The sequence below is a fragment of the Podarcis vaucheri genome, assembly GCF_965113315.1.
Source record: "Podarcis vaucheri genome assembly, chromosome: 5".
Classification (NCBI taxonomy): domain Eukaryota; kingdom Metazoa; phylum Chordata; class Lepidosauria; order Squamata; family Lacertidae; genus Podarcis; species Podarcis vaucheri.
The window spans coordinates 46,974,059-47,001,540 of NC_138763.1; the positions used below are offsets into that span (position 1 = coordinate 46,974,059).

The 27,482-nt window shown below is 44.0% G+C and overlaps 2 protein-coding genes across 10 annotated transcripts in view; one reads left to right on the forward strand and one right to left on the reverse strand.

The window, feature by feature from the left end:
• Nucleotides 1-5,182: 5,182 nt before the first annotated feature.
• On the reverse strand, nucleotides 5,183-26,864 carry CALHM3 (calcium homeostasis modulator 3). Of its 9 annotated transcripts, none has more exons than XM_082225277.1 (4): nucleotides 25,795-26,030; nucleotides 9,760-10,171; nucleotides 8,713-8,974; nucleotides 5,183-6,995 (listed from the first exon to the last, which is right to left on the reverse strand). In XM_082225277.1, the coding sequence occupies exons 2-4, from the start codon at nucleotides 10,044-10,046 to the stop codon at nucleotides 6,513-6,515; spliced, it is 1,032 nt and encodes a 343-aa protein (XP_082081403.1). In that variant the 5' UTR covers nucleotides 10,047-10,171; nucleotides 25,795-26,030; the 3' UTR covers nucleotides 5,183-6,512. The 9 variants fall into 9 exon arrangements, 4 of the variants coding, with proteins under 4 accessions (XP_082081403.1, XP_082081402.1, XP_082081404.1 ...); XM_082225276.1 differs by having other exon boundaries at nucleotides 25,719-26,030; XM_082225278.1 differs by lacking the exon at nucleotides 25,795-26,030 and adding an exon at nucleotides 12,627-13,209.
• Nucleotides 26,839-27,482, forward strand: part of NEURL1 (neuralized E3 ubiquitin protein ligase 1) — a 126,494-nt gene continuing 125,850 nt past the window's right edge. Inside the window, exon 1 of the mRNA XM_082225267.1 lies at nucleotides 26,839-26,937. Within this exon, the coding sequence (XP_082081393.1) occupies nucleotides 26,847-26,937 (91 nt within the window). The 5' untranslated portion in view covers nucleotides 26,839-26,846. The remainder of the gene's footprint in view (nucleotides 26,938-27,482) is intronic.

Below are 27,482 nucleotides of genomic sequence, written 5' to 3' on the forward strand. Positions count from 1 at the left end.
ACAGAACCGCTTAAACTAGCCACTTGCAATCTCTCATCGTCCATTTCTCTTCCGCAGGATGATAATTTTTGGTCTCCTTTTTGGGAGTTGAGAAGGCTTGCAAATAATAATTTAGGAAACTGCCTTCTGTTAGGTCTGATGTTTTATCTATCTAACATTGTATTTTCTGATGGGCAGCAACTCTCCGGGATCTCAGGCAGAGAACTGTCCTATTGTCAGTTAAACCTTTAACTGGAAATGCTGGAGGCCAGTCTTGGGATTTTCTACCAAAGCATGTCCTCTAACTCTGATCCATGCTTGAAAACAATTAATGGCGATGTGCTGCTAATATAAATGTTGACATATTTGTTAGTTGTTTTAATGCAAAGAAACAGAGAGAACAGAACATGGGATATACTGGGTGAGATCCTGAGAAATGTGAGCAGAGTTATTAATGTGAAGTGGGGCTTCCCTACCACTTCCTTCCTGCTGAAGCCCCTTGCGCTCCTGAAAGGCTAATCTCAAGAATCAAGAGAGTCTCTGAAATGGCTGGGGATGTGGTGTGAGGAAGCTGGGCTGGAGGAAAGGGGCAGAAATCAAAATCAAGGGGATCTTTCCTCTTTTGTGAGAGTGGAAGTGTCCTTCACTTGTCCAAGAGGATGAAGAAGAGATTCAAAAAGCAACATCTGATCCTTCTAATCTAAACCCTAAAATGTAAAATGTACAATTGGAGGCACTCTGGTTTAGATTTTAGCTTCATAGTCAAAACTCCAAGGTTTTGTCTGACAGTTGGCATTATCATGAGCTGACAGTAAAATTGTTTTATTTGTTCTTCAATGGTATGTTCACATTAGGAACTCAATATGCATCAAGTGGTCATTTCCCATCACTGCATTTCAGGCACATTAACATGGTGTTGTACAAATCAGAGAAGGCCTGGGGATGTCTTCACCCAACACACATGACCTTTTTGGTTTCCCTGCCCCCACAGCAACACCCCCTGCCTGGAACTCCTATTCATGAAGCTACCATATGTCAATGCACATGCGTGATGACTGTCTCAAATGTACACACCTTTCTTAAGTATAAAGTAAAGTAAAGGGACCCTGACCTTTAGGTCCACTTGTGGCCGACTCTGGGGTTGCAGCGCTCATCTCGCTTTATTGGCTGAGGGAGCCGGTGTACAGCTTCCAGGTCATGTGGCCAGCATGACTAAGCCACTTCTGGTGAACCAGAGCAGCGCACAGAAATGCCATTTACCTTCCTGCTGGAGCGGTACCTATTTATCTACTTGCACTTTGACGTGCTTTCAAACTGCTAGGTTGGCAGGAGCAGGGACCGAGCAACAGGAGCTCACCCTGTCACGGGGATTCGAATCTCCAACCTTCTGATCGGCAAGTCCTAGGCTCTGCGGTTTAACCCACAGCGCCACCTGCGTCCCAAATATAAAGTAAATGTTGCTTTATTTTTTGGGGTCAGGTTGAAGCTGGTTTGAGAAAAAACCCATCAGACAACAATATTTCTCAACAAACTACAGTGGTACCTCGGGTTAAGAACTTAGTTCATTCGGGTTAAGAACTTCATTCTGGAGATACGTTCTTAACCTGAAACTGTTCTTAACCTGAGGTACCGCTTTAGCTAATGTGGCCTCCTGCTGCTGCCACCACGCAATTTCTGTTCTCATCCTGAAGCAAAGTTCTTAACCCGAGGTACTATTTCTGGGTTAGCGGAGTCTGTAACCTGAAATGTCTGTAACCTGAAGCGTATGTAACCCGAGGTACCACTGTACAAGATCAGTACGGATTGTGGCTATTGGTGTGTGCACGTGGCTCTAACAGCAGACGCTCACTGGATGTGGAGTAAGTGGTAATGTGAACATACCCTCCTTTTGGAATACACCTGTTAAGCATTAACTGGCACCCCAAATCCCCATTCAGTGGACCTCCAGAGCAACATGCTTGGATACTGCTGAGGTCACTTTCTTAATCACATCACCTTGTTGAAAGAGTTACATGGTCACCGAAGCTTGGAATGGGGAGGGGAGACCACAGAGAGCAACTTCCAGTGAATTGAGGCTAAGCAATGATCTGTGGGCTGGTGATATTAAAGGAGAACTCACATCAAAGGCTTGAGAAAAGGGAACATGTAGTGAAAAGCTTTGTGGATATTTGTAGAGAGCTTTTTAATCTGCCGGGGAAAGTTCTGTGTTACCACATTGAATGCAGGCTAACCATTTAACAGAATGAGACAGCCACCTGTCTTTGGCTGTCTTGAAAGTAAATACCATATTTTTTGCACCATAACACTCACTTTTTTCCTCCTAGAAAGTAAGGGGAAATGTCTGTGCGTGTTATGGAGGAAATGCCTACGGGTGGCATGCCTACGGATTTTCCTCTAAAAACTACGTGCGTGTTATGGTCGGGTGCGTGTTATAGAGCGAAAAATATGGTAGTTACTTATTTATTTTTTTATTATGGAATTTTTTGCTGTCAGAAAGGCGTGGGGAATCCTTATGGGATTTTCTTCTTCAGGTTCCAAAATAATTTGTCTGATTTTGGATACCATGCACTTTAATTGGGGTTGGGGGACCATTTGCTGCTGCCCCTCAGCAAAATGCCTTGGTCTGGACCTGTGGCCAGGGATTGTGTCATGTTCCATACAGTGAGAGCAGGCAGAAGCTTGACTGGGGTCAACTGTCTTATCTCTAGATGGTTTGCAAGTAGATTGGCATGGATTTCTGACTCCTAATAGTTTAACAATGGTGCAGTGATCACTTTGCTACAGTGGCCTTTTTAAGGGAGGCCAGCTGTCCACAGTATGTTCTTTTTTGTGTCACCACTCCCCCTTTCCTCTAACTCTTGGCCAAAGAGAGGACTAGAGCTACGAGCTGGATATCTTGCTGGGAAGGTGGTGGACAGCTAGCTCCCTCCCATCTTCATGGGCCGTGGAGCAGTATGCTTTCTTTGTACTTTCCCTCAGGCACAAGTAGAAAGCATAATGGCAAGCAGCTAAGCAGGTGAGGGAAACACAATCCCTTGGGCGTGTCTCAGAACTGCTCCAAACCCCAGTGCCAAATTAAAGAAAGTTTTGTCTTTGTGTGCAGGTTTGTGTGTGTGTGTGTTTAGAGGAAGAGCTAAGAGACAAAGGGAAAGCACCTGGTACTTTAATACAAAATCAAAGACTAACCGATGGAGGACTGTTGGAAAGGGTCTCAATACTCACATAACACACAAGGTCACACAATGTAGATTCAGCATGCAGTGACCTTGGATGGTCAAAAGTTGGGACAAAGGAATGGGTCTCCATATTCCATGTTTATGTCATTTGAGTCCAGCTGGCCTTGAGTGACAGGGCAACAACAAGCCCAATCAGCTGAGTTGCACAGAACTAGGCACCTGTTGGAGCCTAGGCTGGATGAGTGCTGCTCCTGGTGGCCTACTGCTGGCAGATAGGACTTATCAAATGAGTTATCAGATTGTGTGCTCGGAAGTGGCAGAAGTTATGTGGCTGGGGTCTTGGGAAGAAGGGTGGCTAGAGATGTTGTAGTTGCAAAAGACACATACCCTGGCAGGGCAGGCCTATGCCACAAACAGCAAGTAAAATAATAAAAATAATCAGCTACAGCATGCTAATTGCTTACCCCTCAGCCACAGCATTCCTTCTGCGTAAAATATAAATATTAAATGATTGCCTTTGAGCCATAGCTGTCAACTTTTCCCTTTTTTTAAAGGAAATTTCATTATTCCGAATAGGATTCCTTCCAAGAAAAGGGAAAAGTTGACAGCTATGCTTTGAGCAACTCCACTGGCCATTTTTAGTGTTTTATATTAAGAGTTCCTAATCAGTAGTAACCCAGATGTGTCTTTGTACTTTGGTATGCAGCCTGCAAGTAGGTATTTGGCTCTGCCCACTAAGCTAACCTTTTGTATCTGGCCCTGCCCTCCAATGGCAGGATTCTAGAGAAAAGCAAAGCAGATCCCACAAGTTGTCTGCTGACTTCTGATGTACAGTACCAAGCATGTTGTTGGGGCTTCTGTAACTAACTGCTGGGTCTAGGCTTGCACTGTTAATTGTTAACAATACAGTGGGTTACAAACGTTTCAGGTTACAGACTCCACTAATCCGGAAGTAGTACCTCGGGTTAAGAACTTTACTTCAGGATGAGAACAGAATCGCACGGTGGCGGCAGCGGGAGGTCCCATTAGCTAAAGTGGTACCTCAGGTTAAGAACAGTTTCAGGTTAAGACCGGACCTCCGGAATGAATTAAGTTCTTAAACAGAGGTACCACTGTATTAACTCAAGGAGGGAGTCAGCCAGAACTATAGGTGCTCCTGGGAAACAATCATCTGTAGCCTGAAAGAAGGGGGGAAGTGTCGGGATATGGTTTCCTTGCCCTTCCTAACTGGCACCTAGGGTATTGCCCTGGTTCAGGCAGAACTGGTTTTGAGAGATACTGTTTCAAATATAAATGGACTTTAAGGCAGGCAGGAATGAGCTACTGCGCCATCAAAACATGATGTGAGTTTCTAACAAAATATGTAATCCAAATTCATCACTGAGGTTAGAGTACCAGAATAACACTAAAGGAGGTAATGCAAAACATAATGGGCTGCTTTCATCACTGCATACATAGCAGCTTCATCAGCTTGTTATACAAGACAAACAAATAATATAACCAAAGGCATGAAAACGCGATGCTTCCAATGATAGCAGCGTCATTGTCAGAAATTGATGCCCAGGCACATAGCTTACTTAGTAATCACACTGTCTTTTCCTTCCTTTGCATTTGTATATTCCTGCTGCGTCTAAAATGCTTTAAAAATACCCTTCCATGAAAATCAGTATGCAAAGTAGATATCCACCCAGTTCATTCCTCAGCAGCTTGCTAAGGCAAATAGTCAATTTGATTAAAACACATGGCAAATATGGAAGGTCAGATATTTAATCTCTTGAGTGTGTCTGCTTAATATTAAATTAGAGCAGGTCTCTAATATGTGAAGGAGACCAAACATAAATACTCACAGAGGCTTCTATTTAGAAGCCCAGGATTCTGCTGTAATTACATGCCTGGCTCTCTCATCTTTTCTTGTAGCCTGAAAATGAATTAATAATTTAATTCTAGAAGGGAGATTCAAGTATAGCTGTCCAACATATTCCAATAGGATGTTGGGGAAATTCTTATTTTTATATTTTTATTTTATTTTGTATACCACCCTTCATCCGGAGATCTCAGGGCACTTCACACCATAAAAATACAGAATAAAACCATAAAGTACACAATAAAAACAAGATAGAAAACAAAGCAAACCATTAACACCCCTTCCCACAAACATTTAAAAGGACATAGACTGTTAATAAGCCAAAGGTCTGGTTGAAGAGGAACATTTTCACCTGGCATATTATGAAGGTACCAGACAAACCTTCCTGGGGAGAGCATTCCACAAATGGGGAGCCACTGCAGAAAAGGCCCGTTCCTGTGTTGCCACCCTACAGACCACTTGTGGCAGAGGCACACGAGAAAGGGCCTCAGCTGATGGTCACAGAGTCCAGGTCAGTTTATATGGGGAGAGGTGGTCCTTGAGGTATTGAGGTCCGGAGCCATTGAAGTCTTTATAGGTCAAACCCAGCACTTTCAGTTGGACTAGAAACTAATTGGCAGCCAATACAGTTGGGCCATAATTTCATATAGTGCATTATTCATTAGTGATAAGCTGTTGCCTTTGTGATAATTTAGTACACCCATTACTGTCTCCTTGCTGGATAGAGTTGCCAACATTGGACCTACCTTTTGCCTGCTGTAATAATCTGTAAGATGTGGGCTATGTTGTTAACCATTTTTTGTACAATATATTGAGCACATGTTTAAGTACCAGTACCAGCAATCCACCTAGCTATGAATTGGCAGCAGGTCTCCAGAGCTTCAAACTGGGGTCTTTCCCAGCCCTACCTGGAGATGCCAGGGATTGAATCAGAGACCTTCTGCATGAAAAGCATATGCTGTACCAAAGAGTTACAGATCCTTTTGCATTTTTGTTATGGCCTATGGCTCATATGGAAATAAATCTGAACCGAACTCGTTGTACAGACATTAGCATGTGCTAATGCTTCACTCCATGCCGTTAAAAGTTTCTGCCGCTGATTCCATACCCCTCAACTGTTCCGGAAAAACTGGGACATCCCATTCCCTGCGCCCTCCAGGAGGTCACGGTGGCCATTTGGGGCAACCATGATCTTGAGCCCCCAAAAGCACTTTCTTTGGTGCTGTGATCTTGCACCCCCAAAAGTGTGTTTTGGGGCACCATGCCCAAAATAAGTGCTTTTTTCAGGGCTGCGATCTTGCATGGGTCATGCTACTCATGTGGGAGTGTGAACCTGGAAGATGGTGTCCCGGTTTTTCATCTTGATGTGTTGGAGGGTATGTGATTCCTGCATACTATGCTGTTGTTAAAGATGCAAGAGCAGCCCATTTTTGCTGGGATGTGTGTGTATGTGTTTCCCCCTAGCTACTGATGTTCTCAGTTTCCATTTCCTTTTAAACGTCTGTTTGCCTTGTAATTGTGGTCCCTGGCTGGGGATGCCACCTGTTAATCATACTGCCTGTCCAAGGCATAGATATTCCCCCTGTACCCAGGGGTTGCTTCTGTGTAGCTCCACTCAAATCCAGTGGAGGTTTGCTGTAGTACCATGATTGAAGAAGCTTGTTCACTTGCTCCTGGCTGCTGATTCCCTGCAAGTGATCCTTCTCGCCTTCCTTCCGCTCCTCTTTTCCTGGGTGGGCATGGAACCGCCTTCGTTTAATTTCTTTCTGCATGCTCTCAAAGAAGTGGAGGATGCACTTGTGTGCAAAGTCCCGGGTATGCTCACAACAAGTTTCATCAAAAATCTTTTGCTCAATATCAATGTAGTTGCTCCAGTAGCGAGTCTGCAAGAAGGTAGCCTGGTTGAAGCAGGGCCTGAGAGAGCGGGCAAGGAAGGCGATCACTATAAGGGTCAGCAGTATGCTCCATCCAAAAGCCTAGAAGGCAAAGGAAGTACATACAAATGTTAAGGCAATCAAGGCCAGCCACAGGGAAACAAAAAAAAACAGGACATCTGTGTTCTATTGCTTGAATATCCCATAATAAAAGGGACTTCTCAGATCTTCTAGTTCAGGGGTCTGCAACCTTTAAGACAAAAAGAGCCACTTGGACCCGTTTCCGAAGGGAAAAATAAACCTGGGAGCCGCAAAACCATTGTGACATTTAAAGCATGCGCGCCACTGCCCTCTGATCTGACAGCGGGTGGGAAGGTGACGTTGGGACGGTGCGTGACTAATGCACGCACCGCCCCCATGCGACATCACAGCCAGTACAGCGCCCGCCACAGTGGGGAGTGTCGGGGCGCACAATGCGCCTCCTCCCCTCGCTAGTATCCGCCCCGGAGCTGCGGCAAAGGTGTAAAAGAGCCACATGCGGCTCCGGAGCCGCGGGTTGCAGACCCCTGTTCTAGTTGAACACCCTGCTATGGGAGGAGCCCCCGACTTCTGTTAAGTAATTAAAATGGTAATAAATGTTGATTTGCTAATTAATGTCTACATTTATTTAGTGCTAGGAAAACAAAAGGAATATTGTCCTTGACTGAAGCCTTATAGCAAGGATAACCAACGTGGTGCCCTTCAGATGTCCTTGAGCTACAATTCCCATAATCCCTAACCATTGGACATGCAGGCTGGGGCTGATGGGAGTTGGAGCCAAACAATATCTGAAAGGCACTACATTGCCTACCCAGTCTTATAGTGCATGTTAAGAGAGATAAAATGGCAGATGGATGAAATGGCAAAAACTGAAGGAATGGGTACTGAAATCAAAAGAAGGACTGCTTCATTAGTTGGCATCTGTAATCAGTCAACCCATGAGTCTATCTGTGACTCACTCTTCCTTCTGCAGAGCAGAGCAGAGCCTGAAACCTGGACTGTGTCATCAACTGCCAGGGGCTTGGAGAGTTTGCCTCCTCACCCCACCCTAACCCAACATGTTCTTGTTACTATTGGTTGGATTTTAATTGTAGCCCGTCTTGGTTGAAATTTGACATGGTATAAGGTTATCACAACACAGGGGATGCAGGACTATGGAGATTGTTTTGCACATGGGACCAGACATGGAAGCAGAAACAAGAGAAGACAAGAGTCTTGGAGGCATAATGAATGGAATATGCTGAATGGAAAAATTAAATAATTAAAAATTATTTTGCTGGAAGCCATCCAGAGTGGCTGGGGGAACCCAGCCAGATGGGAGGGATATAAATATAAACAAACAAACAAACAAACAAACAAATAAAATAAGCATTTCAAAAGAATCTGTAGTTAACAAATTAGTTTGCAATCCTTATCTTGTTTATTCCCACCATAGCTCTGTTTGGTAGGATAGTTTAAGAGATGGTGACTTGTCCAAAAGTTTGTGTCTGAGACACTACATAGTTCATATAGCGGCTCAATACCTTATGAATTGTTAGTTAATCTGCACATGCTGTAGGGTCCATGTGTATTTTATGAATCATCTGTTGCTCTTTTCTTCCATTGACAGCAAAAATCAATTAAAAAATTATGCTTCTTGCATTTAATCAGTGATTATCCAAGAGAATATTCTGAAGATGAGCTTGAGAAACAGATTCTACCTATGTATGTTTCAAGAGCAGGTTAATGTTCCTATAAGGAGCTCCTACAGAGCAATATCCTATAGATGTCTGTTACTTACCTGTGACCAGCATTTGAGGTACCTGGATACAGCCTTGCGGGAAGTATTGTTCCTTATGAGTTCATCATCCTTGCATGGGACCTTGGACAGCAAGCGCTGTACCTCATTATAAGGTGTGATGTTGGTGACGAAACCTGGAAACTTATCAGGGTCAACAGAACTGCTGAAAGCACAGACAAAGCATTTTCCATCGAGCAGGGTGACTAGGATCCAAACAACAGGTGCAATCATGGCCCGTTGCAGAACGGAGGAACACATGTACCTGGTTATTGGATAGAGAAGCAAAAAACTAAACTGATATTTCTAAAGGCTGGAACTTGCTTAGCACCAGCAATAACAAGGGAAGGGACAGTAGCATGCTCCAGTGATTTCCAAAGGGTTTCCCAAACTTCTAAGTTCATTGACCTCTAATTGAGCTTATAAACTTATCATCAACCCCAATCCAAATCCTTAAGAATTTAAATGAAATAAAGTCAAGCAATATTTATTAATCATCAGTATTTATAATTCATGCAAATCTTAAAATGTAAACAAATAAGGAAGTATGTTTTGTGCTACAGAACAAATACCAGCTTGGGGAGTGGGGGTTTTCACATGGGAAATACAATGCAGGTGGAAATGGTTAAAACTGCCCTTCCAGCATCACAGTTCTAATCCAACCCCGCCCCCTCTAATCTAAATTTTCTAAAAGAATGCTGGTGAACCTTCTTCCACTGTCCTGTTTAGTTTGACTCTAGGTGATATGTGTATCTGGAAGCCTGTATTCAAATCTGGCCTTATTGTGTACCCTTGGGCATGCCACTATTTCTTAGCTTCAGAGTTGAGTGTTATAATAACTATACATAAGAACTGTAATCCATTTCAGTGGTTATGGTGATATCATGCTACATAAAGCCTCCTAAGTACTGTTAAGAATTAAAACAATACAATACAAATTCTAAGTAATAATTTGGAGGAAGTTTAGATTCCACCTTGGGAGAGAAGGGTGCAACAAATAAGTAAACTTCATTGTGGAAAGTAATTAGCACCAGTACTGAAATCCCCCACCTGATAATGGCTAGATTCTTCTTCCTGTCCCCAGTAGGTCTTTTCCACTCCTCAAGCATCACCACAAACTGTCTGTTGACAAGGAGACCACAGAGGAAAAGTGCCACTGGTGGGATAAACATAATTCCTAAGCCATACACCATGTTGTATTTAGCAAGGCAAGGGCAGTGGAAGTCAAAGGAGCTGTACATCTTTACACTTGCCAATGCCAGCAGTGCACATATCCCATTAGTCACGGACTCTGAATTGGACTGGAAGTACTGGAAGATCATCCGGAATCGATCCATAGTGTTGTGGTGACCGAGCGCCTTTCCTCCTGTAGAGCGCTTGGGTTCGTCTCAGAGATGAAGCACTGGCTGGTCTTCTCTTGGCAGCCTTCTCTGGCAGGGTGATTAGGTGAGCCCTGTAAGGCCTGTTTAGTTCAAAGACAGGATGACAATAAGCAAGCAAAACAAACAGTAAAGTAGCTCACATTAACATCATTGCCTTTGTTGTGCCATTCTTGGCTTCATACCTAGGAGCCTCCTTATTCAGTCCTCGTTGGCATAATTGTTCCAGCTGCGTTCCTTATCCATGTGTTGTTGGATCAGGATGAAACCTAGAGCTTAGTTATTTTGCTTTTATAGTAAGAGAATGAATAGAGTCTTCCTGGTATTATAGCTCCTCCATTAGAAAAATCAAATCACAAAACTCTTTTGTATGTGAAACAGTCGTAGCCTGGAGGTATGATGCAGTATTTACACTCCAGTGTGAAGATAGTAACTGGTGCACCATGGAGAATGAAAGTAGCTTTCAAATAATCAAAAGCTGATTTTCATTCCCCTCCCTTTGCCTCTTCCCATGTATGGTTTCCTTCTGTTGTCCAGTAATGAATCATCACTGGTGTTTGTGAGAAACCAGGTCAGTCAAATGAGATAGTTTGCTTACAAGTCTCCTCCCTGTAAGTTGTTTTTCAGCAGAGTTGGCTTTGATTCATCTGCAGCTCTTAAACTGCATGAAAGGGAATACAGGGGGCACAGAACGCGAGATTTATTTCCTGCTCTACCTTAGAATTGCTGTATATATGGTCCCATATCTTTGTAAACTTTTCCATCTGAAACAAAGTTTCATAATCTGCCTGGTGTGGTTGCTTGATATACAGTGGTACCTCGGGTTAAGTACTTAATTCGTTCTGGAGGTCTGCTCTTAACCTGAAACTGTTCTTAACCTGAAGCACCACGTTAGCTAATGGGTCCTCCTGCTGCTGCTACACCACTGCCATGCAATTTCTTTTCTCATCCTGAAGCAAAGTTCTTAACCCAAGGCAGTGGGGGGTGCAGGGGGGCGGCCGCACCAGGCACAACATCTGGGGGTTAGGGTTAGGGGCGCAAATCCACGGGTTAGGGGGCGCAAATCCACGGGTTAGGGGGCACAAATTACTTGCCTTGCCCCGGGTGCTGACAACCCACGATACGCCACTGACCCGAGGTACTATTTCTGGGTTAGCGGAGTCTGTAACCTGAAGTGTATGTAACCCGAGGTACCACTGTATTAGCTATGTGAGATCCTAGGGAAGGAACTCAACTCAGTAGCTGAGCATCTGCCTCCCACTCAGAAGGTCCCAGATTCAATCCCTGGTGTCTCCAGGTAGGACAGAATGTTCCCAATCTGAAACCCAGGATAACTTCTGCCAGTCCGTGTAGGTGATATGGAGCTAGTTGGTCCCAGGTAACATATTCACAGTGTGAGAATCAGCGCTCCATGGGCTTCTTAGCAATGCTACTACGTATGATTATATCCTGTTCTGTAGCCAAGCCGAATGAAGTTGTGTGGAGCAGAGTGTGGCATAACTTTTTCATAGGTAAGGGTTACTTCTGTTTTATGAAGCAACCTGGAAACATATATCTCAGCAGAGGCCTATAGATGTTAGGAGGCAGACCCAACTCCTTTTCAGCTAGCATTGCACGATCCCTCCCCATGCATTACCAATGGATTTTGGTACTTGTATACATATATTTCCTTAGGAAATGGTTCCCAAAGTCTCTCCTCCCCATCTGAGTTCCAGATCGTGTTTCAGCCGGAGCTTTCATTTTAAATGTAGTAGACTAAAACAAACAGAATTTGAAAGATGAGTTAATCCAGGATTGTCTCAGTCAGTAGTTATAATTGCTATTGTATGTGCATGATTTTGTGCCACAAGGAGGCAGTGTTTAGCTTTTGGTATTAAAACGGACATTAAGCAGGTCTTGCCAATGCTAGGGGAATACTTGATAGGGATGGAGGAGAAATTCAGTTTTGCTTGTATCTTGATAAGAAACCACCTAATTCACACTTCTCAAACAATTGAACCAAAGCAGGGCTAACCATTTCAATTTTATACTTCTCCAATTTTTGTGATGCAATTCTCCAGTCAAACAGTGCATACAAAAATGCATAAATTCCTGGAAAGTCTCCGCAAAAATGTATATATTAGCAAAAACAGCATATATAATGCATAAATATTAGGGGGAAATGTGCACAAAAATGTGTAGAGGACAACAGTCTGGCAAAGGCTGTGTCATAGGAAAGCATATATGGCAACATTATCTGCTTCTGGAATGTGTGACATCTGAAAATATTTTTACTAAATGGGAATTCTGAGGGAAGAGCAGAGCTGTCAGATAGATTATTCAAATAAGACACTGCTGAGAACTTGCGACTGTAGCCTGCCCCTGCCTCTACATGGTTTAGTTTAGTGTTTGTATCGCAAGATTACAGTTTGCTTGTCTTGCAATGCACCCAGGCTGTCAAACCAGAATTAAGACTGACATTTGCCTGTAAAGTTAATCTCCATAACCAGGACATGCACAATTTATTGATGAAGAGGGGGGGGGGATAAAATGTCACACCTGTTTTTGCTTAGCAAAATTGTAGGCATGAAGCACTTTTCAGTGTAAATAAATCAGATCGTGTCTCTCTAGAATCCAGCAGAGTTGTATTGTTTGATTAATCTTGGCATTATTTTTAGTTACAGGCAGTTGCTTTGCTGTCTCACTCAGGAAGGCTTTGTGACACTTGCTGAAGAGCTGTGTGGCTGTGAGGATGAGATAAAAATATTGAGTATTTATGTAGCATTTTTGAGCATTAGAGGTGCTTTGCATATATTAACTGAGTAATCCTTACAAGAACCATTGGGCAGAGCAATCCAAACCCCCAATCTGCCTGCGCTGGAGGGGGCTTGGATGTGGTGGAGGTGTCCTTCAGTCCCACTCTGCTCTGTGGAGTGCTGTGCTACATCTGCTAAAATCACAGGCAGGCAGCAGCTGCAACCAGCTGTATGCCTGCTGGTGGGAGCCAATGAAAGCCCCTCAAACCAGCAATTTTGGGGGAGGAGGGATCAAAGTGGCCAAACTCTCAGTGCCAGAACTCCTGCTAGCGGTGTGTTTGTGTGGAAATTTACCCATTTATTACAGTATATTATAGAATCTGAGCTGAAAAAGGAAAGCTGAGTGAGCAACTGTTTGGGGAAAGGCTCCTGCATGGCATAGGAAGTATTAACAAAATAAAAAAATTCCTTCCAGTAGCACCTTAGAGAAGTATTAACGAAAGAAAAAAATTATTTCCAGTAGCACCTTAGAGGCCAACTAAGTTTGTTATTGGTATGAGCTTTCGTGTGCATGCACACTTCTTCAGATACATGCACACAAAAGCTCATACCAATAACAAACTTAGTTGGTATCTAAGGTGCTACTGGAAGGAATTTTTTTATTTTGTTTCAACTACGGCAGACCAACACGGCTTGTTGTTGTTTAGTCGTTTAGTCGTGTCCGACTCTTCGTGACCCCATGGACCAGAGCACGCCAGGCACTTCTGTCCTCCACTGCCTCCCGCAGTTTGATCAAACTCATGCTAGTAGCTTCAAGAACACCATCCAACCATCTCATTCTCTGTCGTCCCCTTCTCCTTGTGCCCTCCATCTTTCCCAACATCAGGGTCTTTTCCAGGGAGTCCTCTCTTCTCATGAGGTGGCCAAAGTATTGGAGCCTCAGCTTCACGATCTGTCCTTCCAGTGAGCACTCAGGGCTGATTTCCTTCAGAATGGAGAGGTTTGATCTTCTTGCAGTCCATGGGACTCTCAAGAGTCTCCTCCAGCACCATAATTCAAAAGCATCAATTCTTCGGCGATCAGCCTTCTTTATGGTCCAGCTCTCACTTCCATACATCACTACTGGGAAAACCATGGCTTTTACTATACGGACCTTTGTTGGCAAGGTGATGTCTCTGCTTTTTAAGATGTTGTCTAGGTTTGCCATCGCCTTTCTCCCAAGGAGCAGGCGTCTTTTAATTTCGTGACTGCTGTCACCATCTGCACTGATCATGGAGCCCAAGAAAGTAAAATCTCTCACTGCCTCCATTTCTTCCCCATCTATTTGCCAGGAGTTGATGGGCCCAGTGGCCATGATCTTCGTTTTTTTGATGTTGAGCTTCAGACCATATTTTGCGCTCTCCTCTTTCACCCTCATTAAAAGGTTCTTTAATTCCTCTTCACTTTCTGCCATCAAGGTTGTGTCATCTGCATATCTGAGGTTGTTGATATTTCTTCCGGCAATCTTAATTCCGGCTTGGGATTCATCCAGCCCAGCCTTTCGCATGATGAATTCTGCATATAAGTTAAATAAGCAGGGAGACAATATACAGCCTTGCCGTACTCCTTTCCCAATTTGGAACCAATCAGTTGTTCCATATCCAGTTCTAACTGTAGCTTCTTGTCCCACATAGAGATTTCGCAGGAGACAGATGAGGTGATCAGGCACTCCCATTTCTTTAAGAACTTGCCATAGTTTGCTGTGGTCAACACAGTCAAAGGCTTTTGCATAGTCAATGAAGCAGAAGTAGATGTCTTTCTGGAACTCTCTGGCTTTCTCCATAATCCAGCGCATGTTTGCAATTTGGTCTCTGGTTCCTCTGCCTCTTCTAAATCCAGCTTGCACTTCTGGGAGTTCTCGGTCCACATACTGCTTGAGCCTTCCTTGTAGAATTTTAAGCATAACCTTGCTAGCATGTGAAATGAGTGAAATTGTGCGGTAGTTGGAGCATTCTTTGGCACTGCCTTTCTTTGGGATTGGAATGTAGACTGATCTTCTCCAATCCTCTGGCCAACACGGCTACCTACCTGTAAATAGGAAGTATTAATTGCACATGGCTTGAGGATGTGGGGGCAGGTTGGAAAGTAAAAAGATTAAAAATGAAGCTGTGCCATAAACATCACAACAATGGACACAGCACATTTTATTCCTCTTACTGATATGTACTGGATTCTCTAGGTAGTATAGCTTCAAATATAAATTCTGCAATGGGTATGGATGATCTTTTTCATATGTGGACTGAATTAACGCCTGGGTGTTTACTAATTCTTATGTGAAGATCCTGCCTGGTTTGATGGATGACAACATTGCTAATGTAAAGGTCACAATCAAACATTATTGATCCAAAAGACCATGCTGGCAGCAAACATTCCCCTAGGACTAGTTTTCTAAGACTCAAAATAATAATGCTGGCAAATTGATAGTATAAAAGTGGAGTTAGGCTTGTGCATCTCATACGAATCTACAGGAAAACATATCAAAGGAGAAGTCTAAGAAAATGGATCCTCATACAGCCGAACCATTATAACTTGATGCAATAATATTTTATAACAAACAAACAAGCTATGGGTTCTAAAGAGAGATACAGTAGCAGCAGAAAATAACCTGCAGGTCTGTAAATGCCTCTGATCTATATGTGAATATATGGTTTTGTTTTCTGAGTTTCAAACTCTACCTCAAATCCTTTCCCCACATACCGCTGTGAAAATGAACATTCTGTGACATTACAGCAGTTCACTCACTAACATTCACCGGCCAAGAATCTTTGCTATTCTATTAAGGGATAGTCTACAATTTTATTTTAATTGGTAAAAACAGTTCCAAGACAAACAAGCTGAAATTTGAAATGTTTGCAGCATCCATGAAAAAAAGGAACATTTCACAATGTTCCGGTTCTAACACTAATAGTTCAGCCTTTTTCAAGATTACCTATCTTGAAGCTTGGAATTTCTGAATATTGAAAATGGGAGTCATATGTGCCACTCCTGCAGATTATGTCCTTGTGGTACTCCTGCGCACAAAAAAGTCCTGGGCCTGTGCTTCCTTACATACCCCTTCCACCACCCCCCCGGGACAGAAATCTTTCCCAGCCATATGTGGAGACACCTGGGATCTAACCTGGGACTTCTATGCATGCAAAACATGTACTGTACGACTGAGATGTCCAATCCACCATGCCTCACCCTGTATTGACAAGGTCTCTAGACCTGTAGGTTGCAGTATGTGTTTGTAGGGATGTGTATAGATGCTAGGAAAGGATCTATTTCTTAATTACTATCCTTCTTTTCTCATGTTTGTGAGTTCAGTAAAGCGCATCCCTTTGCAGCTTAAAAGGGAAGTTGCATTCTCCTGGTATTTCCCCCTTTTCTCCCCACCACACAAACAGTCTGGTGAAAGGTAAAAGTAACATTTACTCACTCAGAATATTTGTTGAAGAGTAACAGATACAGCAGCTTTGTTCAGGCAGGCTTAAAATGGTAATTTGGTTACAAAGACATGCTTAAGTCTAGTTTAAGATGGTGTCTGAGCAATGGAGCTCAGACATGCAGATTGTCCTCACATTTCTGGCTTGGTGATGAGATGAAAAGGGAGAGGATGAGAGGATGTCCCCATGCAGGTAAGGAGAATATATATGGCTATGTCAGGGCACAGGGTGAGTGGCTCTGAGTTCTCTCTAGCAAATTTACAGGAAAACTTTGTGAGCTTCAGCTCCTATCATGTGCCTGTCTAGAAAACATGCATTGATGGTTTGACTGCACTGTAAATAACCCCTGCTGTTGTGTGCAGATTGCGGTACCATTGCATGTGTGCTTTATCTTTCTCTTAGTGCATTGCGGTTTGCAGCCTCACAAAGCTTCTGAACTCTTCTAGGCCCTTAAGCTACATTGACTGCATGCAGCATGAAGCCAGTTAACCCTCTATCTGCACTTTTGTGGCTTCCAGCAAGAATGTCAGAACTGTTAACTTATTTTCCTGTGCAGTCAACCACAGAGAAAATCTGCCTGAACAAGCCTTCTTCTTTAAATTGTTGAAGGACAGTCAGTGTTTGCTGATAATGTGGCATTAGTGCTATCAAGTACACTGAGGGACTTCTAAATTTGCTTAGGTCTGGTAAAAAATGTTAAGTTCCATCACCAAGTGTCGGTCATTTAAGGTACAAAAGAGTTGCTGTGCCAGAGAAGAGGTAGTTATGATGGAGCACAATGGCTTATGTGCCAGCACAATGTCCCTTGTCCCCTTCTGCAAATGTCATGGGTTTGCTCAATATGAAGGAGCAGTACTGTACAACAGAGTTAGGTCAGCAGTGTACCAGTTAACAAGCCACTGTCACTGGACAAATGTACATGAAACAGAAATTGGGTAGGCAGGTATGATGAAAGGTTGGAGCAAGATAGAACAATTTCAGAATGATTCAGCAAGATGGGGCCTTCTGTGTGGGTACACAAAGCACTCATATGGTATGTATACATAGAATCATAGAATCATAGAATCATAGAATCATAGAGTTGGAAGAGACCACAAGGGCCATCGAGTCCAACCCCCTGCCAAGCAGGAAACACCATCAGAGCACTCCTGACATATGGTTGTCAAGCCTCTGCTTAAAGACCTCCAAAGTAGGAGACTCCACCACACTCCTTGGCAGCAAATTCCACTGTCGAACAGCTCTTACTGTCAGGAAGTTCTTCCTAATGTTTAGGTGGAATCTTCTTTCTTGTAGTTTGGATCCATTGCTCCGTGTCCGCTTCTCCGGAGCAGCAGAAAACAACCTTTCTCCCTCCTCTATGTGACATCCTTTTATATATTTGAACATGGCTATCATATCACCCCTTAACCTCCTCTTCTCCAGGCTAAACATGCCCAGCTCCCTTAGCCGTTCCTCATAAGGCATCGTTTCCAGGCCTTTGACCATTTTGGTTGCCCTCCTCTGGACACGTTCCAGTTTGTCAGTGTCCTTCTTGAATTGTGGTGCCCAGAAAGTACTCCAGGTGTGGTCTGCCCAGCCAGCCTTGCACAGGATATTACTTTTAACTCGGCAAAAGCATGCTCTTCTGTGTGCTGTTGCTGCTGGGCATATATTTATGGCCAGGGTCCCAAATAATGAAAAATATTAACACTTAAAGCCCACCTTAGCCATTTATCTCAATAAATAGCTAACAGATGAGAAATCGGCTTCCTCTGCCTCTACAAGGAGTGCTTACAGCTTGATCAAAGGGGAATAGAGCAAGAATGCGGTGTACATTCAGCACATCAATTTGCCAAGCATCATTGCTTAGGAAAACAGGTTGCTCCAGCATAACTTGTTTAGGAACTAACTGATCACAATATTTGCCACTAAGAAGGAATTCCCAGGCCTAAGGGACCTTCACTTCCCTTTCCATGGTCGCACATGGCGTGACTGAGTAAATGAAAGCTCTTTCTGAGGTGCACCTTACACACTCCTGTTCTCCAATTGTGCATTCCATGACTTTATTGGTCTAATAGGATCATGGAAGCTATGTGTCCATTAGCACATAATTTTTTTGAGCTCTGGCTTTGCATGGTCATAGGCAGGTCTTTCACATTCCCTGCTGTATTATCCTTTTAACTGGCAGTGCCAGGAATTGATCCTGGGACTCTGAAGGCAGCCCTGTATAGGGAAGCTTTTTAATGTGCAATGTTTTATTATGTTTTTATATACGTTGCAAGCCACCCAGAGTGGCTGGGGCAACCCAGTCAGATGGGCAGGGTATAAATAATAAAATCATTATTATAATTTATTATTTCTGCATGCAAAAACATCTGCTTGCAGATACTCCCCCCACCATCTTCCTGTTCCTTCTGTAGGCAGGTGATTAGTTCATGCGGTCCCTCCTAGCCCTACTGTGGTATAATCACATCCACCTCTGACCCGAGTTTTGTACTTGCCCTCGGTGAACCCTCTCCCCTGCCATTTCTTATTTTATGCTGATCAATAGCAGATTAAATAATCAATAGTTGACCAGGATATTACTTTTCTATTTTTCAATTTCAAGAATTCTGCTGGTTCTTATTTCTTTCTCTGGACAACTGTGTCTATGGCTTGGATAATGGGTAGAGAGCAGAAGGGTCTTGATCATATTCCCTGCAATGCAGTGAATAGCCCTTGAGTGGTGAATTGCTTAGCAGATTCTTTGCATCTCTTACAAAAGTGCAGGCAGTGGTTCTCTCTCCAATGCATTTACATAGGCAGCCCAACTCCTGAGAAATTTGGCACCCCAGGGGTTTGCCTGATTTGCCTCTAGGGTTGGAGCAATCCTAAACATATCACCAAGGACCACAGCAGCAAAAGCCAAGACTCAGTTGTGTGTGTATCCAGAGGGAGAGTTAACAAAGGAATGATAAAACTAGTTCTGGCTATTGATTCATTTTTATTTTGACATTGATATACACCACTTGATTGCAACAACACCTCAAAGCAGTTTGCAAAAAGAATACATGTGTTCAATGAGTAGCTACTGCAGAGCTTTCAAAACTGTGTGTTGTGACGTTAGTATGTCACTGCAGTGTGCAGGTGTGTTGTGCAAATGTTCCCCATGCTCCTCCTGAAGCTGAAAAGGGGTTAGTTTAATTTCTGGTTTGCTAGTGAAATTGAACTACTGTGTTGCAAAATGACGCATGTCTAAAAAGTGTGCCACCAACATAAACAGCTTGGAAAGCTCTGAACTACTGTGTAGTAGAGAATGACGGGTGAAACTTCCGTCCAAATATTTGAATGTTGTAAATGAAGTGGAGAAATATCAAACCTGTTAATATGTGAACATCTTTTGGCATGGCCCACGAGCTTCAATTCTTCTGGGGCCTTTAGATCTTCTCTCCATGGGCATAGCCAAAAAATTTTTTTGTGGGGGGGAGAGCAGCCAAAGTTGTTGAGCTTTATTTAGGAAATCAAAGTTGTCAAGCTTTTCAGGGGAAATAACAGGTCAAGATACCCCATGAGTAAGACATTGCAGGGGGACAGACTTCTTCTGGTGGGGGGGGGCATTGAGTACTTTCAATGCTTCTCTTCCTGTAGGGCAGTGGTGGGGAAATTGCAGTTCACATATATTGCTAGACATATATTTCTAGTGATAGCATCCATCACTCCTGGTTGTGCTGGCTGGAGCTAATGGGAGTTGGGAGTCCAATAACATCTGGAAGACCACAGGTTCCAGAACCCTATTCTAGGGCACAGGGGATGACCTTCACAATTTGTACTGGCCTTCTGCCTAAACCTTTTTTTAAAAAATCAATTACAGTGGTACCTCGGGTTACATACGCTTCAGGTTACAGACTCCGCTAACTCAGAAATAGTACCTCGGGTTAAGAACGTTGCTTCAGGATGAGAACAGAAATCATGCTCTGGTGGTGCGGCGGCAGCAGGAGGCCCCATTAGCTAAAGTGCTGCTTCAGGTTAAGTACAGTTTCAGGTTAAGAACGGACCTCTAGAACAAATTAAGTACTTAACCTGAGGTACCACTGTACTTTAATCTTTACGGTCTCTCCTCTTTGGAAAGCTGGGAGAAAATAGAAAAGGGAAGTAAAGAAACATGACCCTTGACTAATAATGAAATTCTACAGCTAGAGTATAGCTGTTTTGAAACTGTGTGGCAATGGGTCAAACTCATCATAGGAATCATTCAACAAGCTTCCAAGTACATAATGTTCATAGAAGGCAAAAACAAAATCTGAAGTGAAACCCTGCAACTGTATCTAGGCCAGAACTGTACCAGTTCTGTCATTATTCACACCTATCCCATTTGTATCCAGTGCAGGAAGAGAAGATCGCAGCTAGGAGATTCAGGGCCAGCTGCACTGTTAGTTCGCATCACTTGTCACCAGGGTAGAACATAATGGGGAGAGCTTCGTAATGTGTTGTTGTTGTCCTTCTCCTAACCTAGTGTGTGTTCTGCAGTTCCTGACGAGTGGACTTCTATTTGGGTGAAGGGTTTATCTCTTCTTCTTCTTCTTCTTCTTCTTCTTCTTCTTCTTCTTCTTCTTGGCAGAGCTGAAATATAAGATCTGGCTCTGTTTTTATACACAAGGTGGTAACAATTAACATAACTTAAGAACATAATAAGATCCCCACTGGATCAGACTAAAGGGCTATTTAGTTTAACGTCATGTCTCTTCCAGTGGCCAACCAAATGCCTATGGGAAATGCAAAAGTAGGACATGAGGCATGATCTCACATCTCTGATTCTGGAGTTTAATTGATAGCTTTTTCCTAGACAAACCACCCTAATCCAGAATACTAAGAAAGCACATGCCAAATGCAAGTGTGGATGGGCCCATCGTTGGCCATCACATCTTGTGCTCCTAAGTCCACCCTGATCCAGTAGGAATGCTATCTCTGTTTCCACAGAACTGTAGACAGCTCTGCACATGAGTGAGCTCCATGTAAAAAATGGATGATTTCCCCCCTTTCAGTACTCCCCACCACATGTTAAGGAGCAGCTTATATCTGATGCAACACTTATATGAACATGTCTTTGAAAATTAAACAGAAGAAGATGCAGGCATTTTAACACGTAGATAACTACTTTTTTTAAAATTAAAAAAATAACATTCAGGTAAAATGTAAATATCCTGAAAGTCACAATGCAGAGGATTTGACTAACCAGCTATCATTTCTGTTGTTCCAGTAACTTACAGCAAAGTTACACATCACATTACAGTTGTTTGTAATGTTAGTTCAATGGTAGCTATTCTGCAGCAGGGTGTTCTTGAGAAGGGACAATTTGCCCCCAAGGAGCAGGAACCTTTTCCCACCTGTTCCTTTCCCCTGAATCTCTTCCCCAGTGTTCCAGACTAATGACCGCTTTGCAAATGGGGCTGAAAGTCCACCAGGAGACATAAGTTTGAAGGAGGAATTTAAAAGTCATAAGGCGAAGAACAAAAATGTGATTAGCAAGTTATATTCCTTTCATCATCTGGGAGCTACTTTCCTTCAGTAGATTTAAGAAGCCAATAGCCTCACTAAGAGTTGTCTGCAAGATATCCGTTTTTGGTTAGGATGCCTTTAAAATCATAGACCTAAAACAAAATTTAGGACCCTGCTGGTTTAAGAGCATCTTTCACACTTGCCTGTCTAATTTAGGACCAAGGGGGCTCAACAAGACTGGAAGAGAGATCTTTTAAATCTTTTATTAGGAACCAAATGCTAAGATTAAAAACAGAATTATATTCTTACATTATGACTTCTGGATTAAGATAGCATCACTACTAAAGTCCTTTGCATTGGTGGAGTCCAAAGATGTGCCGGTACCATGAATCTGTTGGTGCAAAGGGAGAAATTAGCAGAGGTGTGTATGGGTGAGACAGGACAGTGGAGCTTAATTTGAAACCTTAGTCACAAACCTATGCTTGCCCAGAGGCCATCACTGTGTCAAGTCTGTGTCAAGGTGACGAACCTGTGGCCTCCAGATGTTACTAGACTACCACTCTCATCAATGGCTCTGCTAGCTGGGGCTGATGGGAGCTGCAATTCAACATCTGGAGGGCCACAGGGTAGCCCCCCTCAATCTATGTGATTTCTTAAGTTGGTTTTCTTTCAAAATGTTGTTACAAAATGGTTGTTGGTGGCTAGTGTTGTCTCTTCCATCTCCACATGTTTTCTTTCCTCTCTTAGTGACTTTCCTCTCTTAGTGACTGCTACCGCTTTATAAAGAAAGGTTAAACTATCACAATAATAATAATAATAATAATAATAATAATAATAATTATAATTATAATTATAATTATAATTATAATTATTATTTATTTATACCCCGCCCATCTGGCTGGGCTTCCCCAGCCACTCTGGGCGGCTTCCAAAAAAATATTAAAATACTGTAATACATCAAACATTAAAAGCTTCCCTAAACAGGGCTGCCTTCAGATGCCTTCTAAAAGTCTGGTAGTTGTTGTTCTCTTTGACATCTGGTGGGAGGGCATTCCACAGGGAGGGCTCCACTACCGAGAAGGCCCTCTGCCTGGTTCCCTGTAACTTAACAAATCTGGTGTGATGGCACACAAAGGGAAGCAAAGCCACAGGTGTTATTTTATAGCTCTGGAGCAGGGGACAGCACTGTTCTTTTAAAAAAGAAACCCCCCTTTTATCGCATACACATAACAGTTTGACAAAGCCTTTAGAAGCTTCTTGTCATGCTCATCCTATATCCAAATAAAATAAAGATACCTCTCTCTCTCTCTCTCTCTCTCTCTCTGTGTGTGTGTGTGTGTGTGTGTGTGTGTGTGTCTGTGTGTGTGTGTCTGGAAAGACTGAACTAAATCTCTTCAGTAGTAGTCTTGATTTACAGTGCTAAAGATATACTTACAATATATCCAGTGTCAAGTGTTACTTTCCCCTTTTGTCCCAAGCTCAAAGATCTGTCATTCTCAGTAATAAGAAGGTTCATGGCCTAGTTTAAAAGGGGAATAGAAATGTTCAACAAAAGCCCCCTGCCCCCCATAAAGAGATGTTCTTCTTCAACCAGAACTTCTCAGTCCTGAGGACTGAATAAAAATGTTTCTGGGACTAAAAAGGGTTGGTACCAACACTCTGAACTGTGCTTGGAAATGTACTAGGAGCTAAAGTAGATATTTTAGGACCGGTGTTATATGGTCCCAACGGCCACTCCCAGTCATCAGTCTGGCAGCTACATTCTAGATTAATTGGAGATATTTTCTGGACTAGAGGGCAGTTTGAATTTTTCATCTGGCCAATCCATAGAGCAAAGTCTCCAGAAAACATTTTCTGTAGAAAATGGCAGGAAATAGATAAAGACTATTGAGATTTAAAAAATAAAACCCAAATTCTGTTATTTGGTTTTGGCTACCTACACAACCCACTGGTCCTTGTTTGTGGAAAATGTTTTGTTGCGCACTATGGATTTAGGACGCGGGTGGCGCTGTGGGCTAAAGCCTCAATGCCTAGGGCTTGCCGATCGAAAGGTCGGCGGTTCGAATCCCCGCGGCGGGGTGCGCTCCCGCTGTTCGGTCCCAGCGCCTGCCCACCTAGCAGTTCGAAAGCACCCCCGGGTGCAAGTAGATAAATAGGTACCGCTTACCAGCGGGAAGGTAAACGGCGTTCCGTGTGCGGCTCTGGCTCGCCAGAGCAGCGATGTCACGCTGGCCACGTGACCCGGAAGTGTCCCCGGACAGCGCTGGCCCCCGGCCAATAAATGTGAGATGGGCGCACAAACCCCACAGTCTGTCAAGACTGGCCCGTTTCGGGCAGGGGTACCTTTACCTTTACCTTTACCTATGGATTTAAAAGATATACTTGGGGTTCACGTTGCCTGTGGGCATTGGCAAATGCTTTCCCAGGTTTGCACATAAGAATGAATATGTAAATCTACAGGCAGGCATATGCTTAGTGTGGCCCTGTTTCCCAAAGGTCCTAAGGGCTTTTCTTTGGCACAAGCAAGCTTGCGTCATCTGTAATTATTTGCATGCACAGCAAGCACACCTGTTCTCTGCTTGTTGCAGACTGTGGTCTGGCTTTCACAGGCAATTTTTGACAGCTTTGATTAGATGGCTCTCTCATCTTTTCTGACTTCTGGTTCTAAGAGCTAGAGAGTTAAAGGCATAGAGATTTACCTTCCCAGAATTTCTGGAATACATGCTTTTTGCAATATATATGCAGTGCAATTACATATGTATGGTTGCAATCTCTGTTACTTACCTTGGAGTTAGTTTCTGGCTGTTGGCACATGCCTTTTATAGCTGATAACACTGACGTTGTACTGTGGGCTACTCTGGACATTTTACCTTCAGGTAAAAACTCTACATACTTTGTATGTCCCACATGAGGGAAGGGCTGTAGCTCAGTAGAAGATCACCTGGTTTCCACATGCAGAAGGTCCTAGGTTGAATTGCTGACATCTCCAGGTATGGCTGTGAGAGACACTTGCCTGAAATCCTGGAGAATTGCTACCAGTCAGTTGGCAATACTCAACTAGCATGGTCTGACTTGTTGTAAGGTAGCTTGAAGTAGGAATACTAAGTACAGTACTCAAGAAAGGACAACTGCATCCATGCAGAAACATTCATGCCCTGGCATATCTGTGTTGCAATGCAAGATTCTCCCCAAATCAATGGGAATCTCCCAGTGACTTGGAATGAATCGGAGCTATGTCCGTTGCAGAAGGCAATTCTAAACTATTGAAGGTTTATTTCCCACATGGACACTTTACTTAGAAACATATGATGATGCACCCAGATACCTACCTACCCACCCTCAATTACCTCCTTTTCTTTACTGTGCAAACATTGAGAAGCAATTTTTGAGTTTTTAGTCCTCATATACATGCCTTTGGCAGGACCTGGACAAAACATCCCTTGAGGCCGCTAGCGATCCATACCTGCTCTTTTAGTGCATGGTTGCTCATATGTTGCCCACAGATGCTCACAGCACACACCATTACTTCCGACATTTTGGGTAGGTAGGGATAATTCCATTAAAAGCAAGCTCTTGAGAGCAAAGGAGTGGCTTAGTTTTAGGAGCAAGTGTTTAATTTGTGCCGTTTTTTGCTGCTTGGATTTCTATTGCTCTTTAAATTCTTGCCTGTTTTATATTTTTTTTATGTGCACTGTAAACTGCCAGCGAGCTAATGGTGTATGAGTGCTATCTATAAATGCATAACATGAAATAAAATAATAAATATATAGGACCCAAATATACTCCGACTGAAACCTAGAGGAGCAAATGGGCTTACAGAAAAATGAATGGGGAGAAGCACGCTATCCCTCTTAACTTATCCACTTGGCGAGCCTGGCCCTAGGCACTTCATGCTTCCAGCGCTGGCTCCCCTTTCTGGGAGTGCGCACACGCGCTTTCCTCTGGAGCGCATTCTACGCGCTCACTCAGCGACTGACCTCTGCACGTTCACCCACGACCATTTCCTGTTCGTCCCTCCTCTTGCAGAAAGGCGCGCGTGCAGCTCCAAGTTACCCCACCTCAGCACACACACACACTGCACGCTCCAGGCCCTACTCATCGCGCTGGGCAACCACCGGTTCTCCACGAGTGCGAAGCCGGATCGCCGCTTCTCGCGCGTACAATTCGGACTCCAAAGGGCGCGCGAGAAACTGGAGCTTCTGCCCCGCACACGCTGCCGGGATCTCCAGCCACGTGCCTCCGTCCGCTACCCTTCCGGACGCTACCTGTTGGGCCTGGCGACGTTCGCTGGGCCCTAGAGCCAGAGGCGGGAGAGAGCCCCTCCACGCCTCATTGTCCCGCCTCCCGCGCCAGAGGTGGCACATCTGGCTGCTCACGTGACTCATCTGGTCCCTTAAGTCACTAGTCTGAGGAGGCAGCTGTCACCATAACAACCAGATCCAAATGGGGAAGCGGTCTGCCGCAGCCCCCCAGATAGGGAAGCCGCGGGGGCGGGCGGGGGGCGAAGGAGAAAAGGCCCCCGAAGCGCCATGCTGCTTCAGCATCTGCGGCTGAGCAGGGGCAAGGGCAGCCGGATGACACCCATCCCCATCCTCTCACGTTGCCTAGGCAAGGTAAAATCCACGGAGCGAGCCTGGCAGGAGTAGGAAGGGAGAGGCGAGAGCGCGCGAGAGGGGTGGGGGGGGGTGGAGAGAAGAGACACAAAGGGAGACGCGAGGAGGAATCCGAGAGAGGAAGAGCGGAGGGGGAGGGATTACCGTGGGAATCAACCTGAGCTCCCCGAGGGAAGAGAGCAGCAGAGATCTCCCATCCTGCTCGCGCAAGAGGCAGCCGCTCCCCAATCATTTCCCTCCACCCCACGATGTAGATCGAGCCCAAGTGAAGGCAGCTTCTCTGAGGAAGAGGAGACAAAGGGGGATTCTGGAGCCAAAGTGACTGCGAGAGGGAAGGAGAGGAAGGTCTAGGAGAGAGAGAGGGAGGGGCGAGCCTAGCCCCTAGCCCCTGCTCCCCTCCCCTCCCTTACCCCGCCCTGGCCGGCGGCACAAACCCACAGATTCCTCCAGCTGTTGTCATCTCCCAGCTGTTGGCTGCTGCCTTCTGATGCCATGGGGAACAGCTTCTCCAGCATCCCAGCGCTGCCAAGAGGCAACCCAAGCCGGTTCCATAGAGTTCATCACCAGCATCTCAATCTCAAAGGTAAGAGAGGCACAGTGGTGTCTTGAATTTGTTGTTTAGAAGTGTGGAAAGAAAGATGATGCTCTTCTTCTTGCTGTAAAGTTTGGACAGCTCATTTTGCTCATCACTGGTGTGTCCTTGGCGTTCACCTGAACGTGTCATTTTTTCCCCTTTGGCATTGTTTTGGTAATTGTTCTAAATCTACTTGAACACCCCACCCCTGCTGGTGAAGAAGGTTGTTCTTTCACTCTGGTGATTTTTAAGCACATGATGACTCTGAGAGTCTTGTACAATGTGGACTAGTTGCATTGCTTCCATAATACATCCCAGGAGGACAAAGACAAATAGAGAGACCCTCTGATTCTTCTGAGGAAATAAGAGGGAGGTTGCTATTGCCTACGTATTTACTTGAAAGCAAGTCTCACAGTGGTAAGGATCAAGGTGGTTGATGGATTGAAATCTGAACATCCTTTTGTTGCAATTGTGAATAGGAGAAATAACACATTAATAAGGGCTTGAAGAAGAGGAGGAGGAAGAAGGAGGAGGAGAGGGAAGTGTGTGAGATC

What these genes read in the sequence shown, in the direction of transcription:
- CALHM3 (XM_082225277.1), bottom strand. Translation starts at nt 10,046, where the DNA reads ATGGATCGATTCCGGATGATCTTCCAGTACTTCCAGTCCAATTCAGAG. An exon ending in AAGAATCTAGCCATTATCAG is followed by an intron (nt 8,975 to 9,759) that starts GTGGGGGATTTC and finishes TCCAATAACCAG; the next exon opens with GTACATGTGTTCCTCCGTTC. An exon ending in ACCTCAAATGCTGGTCACAG is followed by an intron (nt 6,996 to 8,712) that starts GTAAGTAACAGA and finishes TTTGCCTTCTAG; the next exon opens with GCTTTTGGATGGAGCATACT.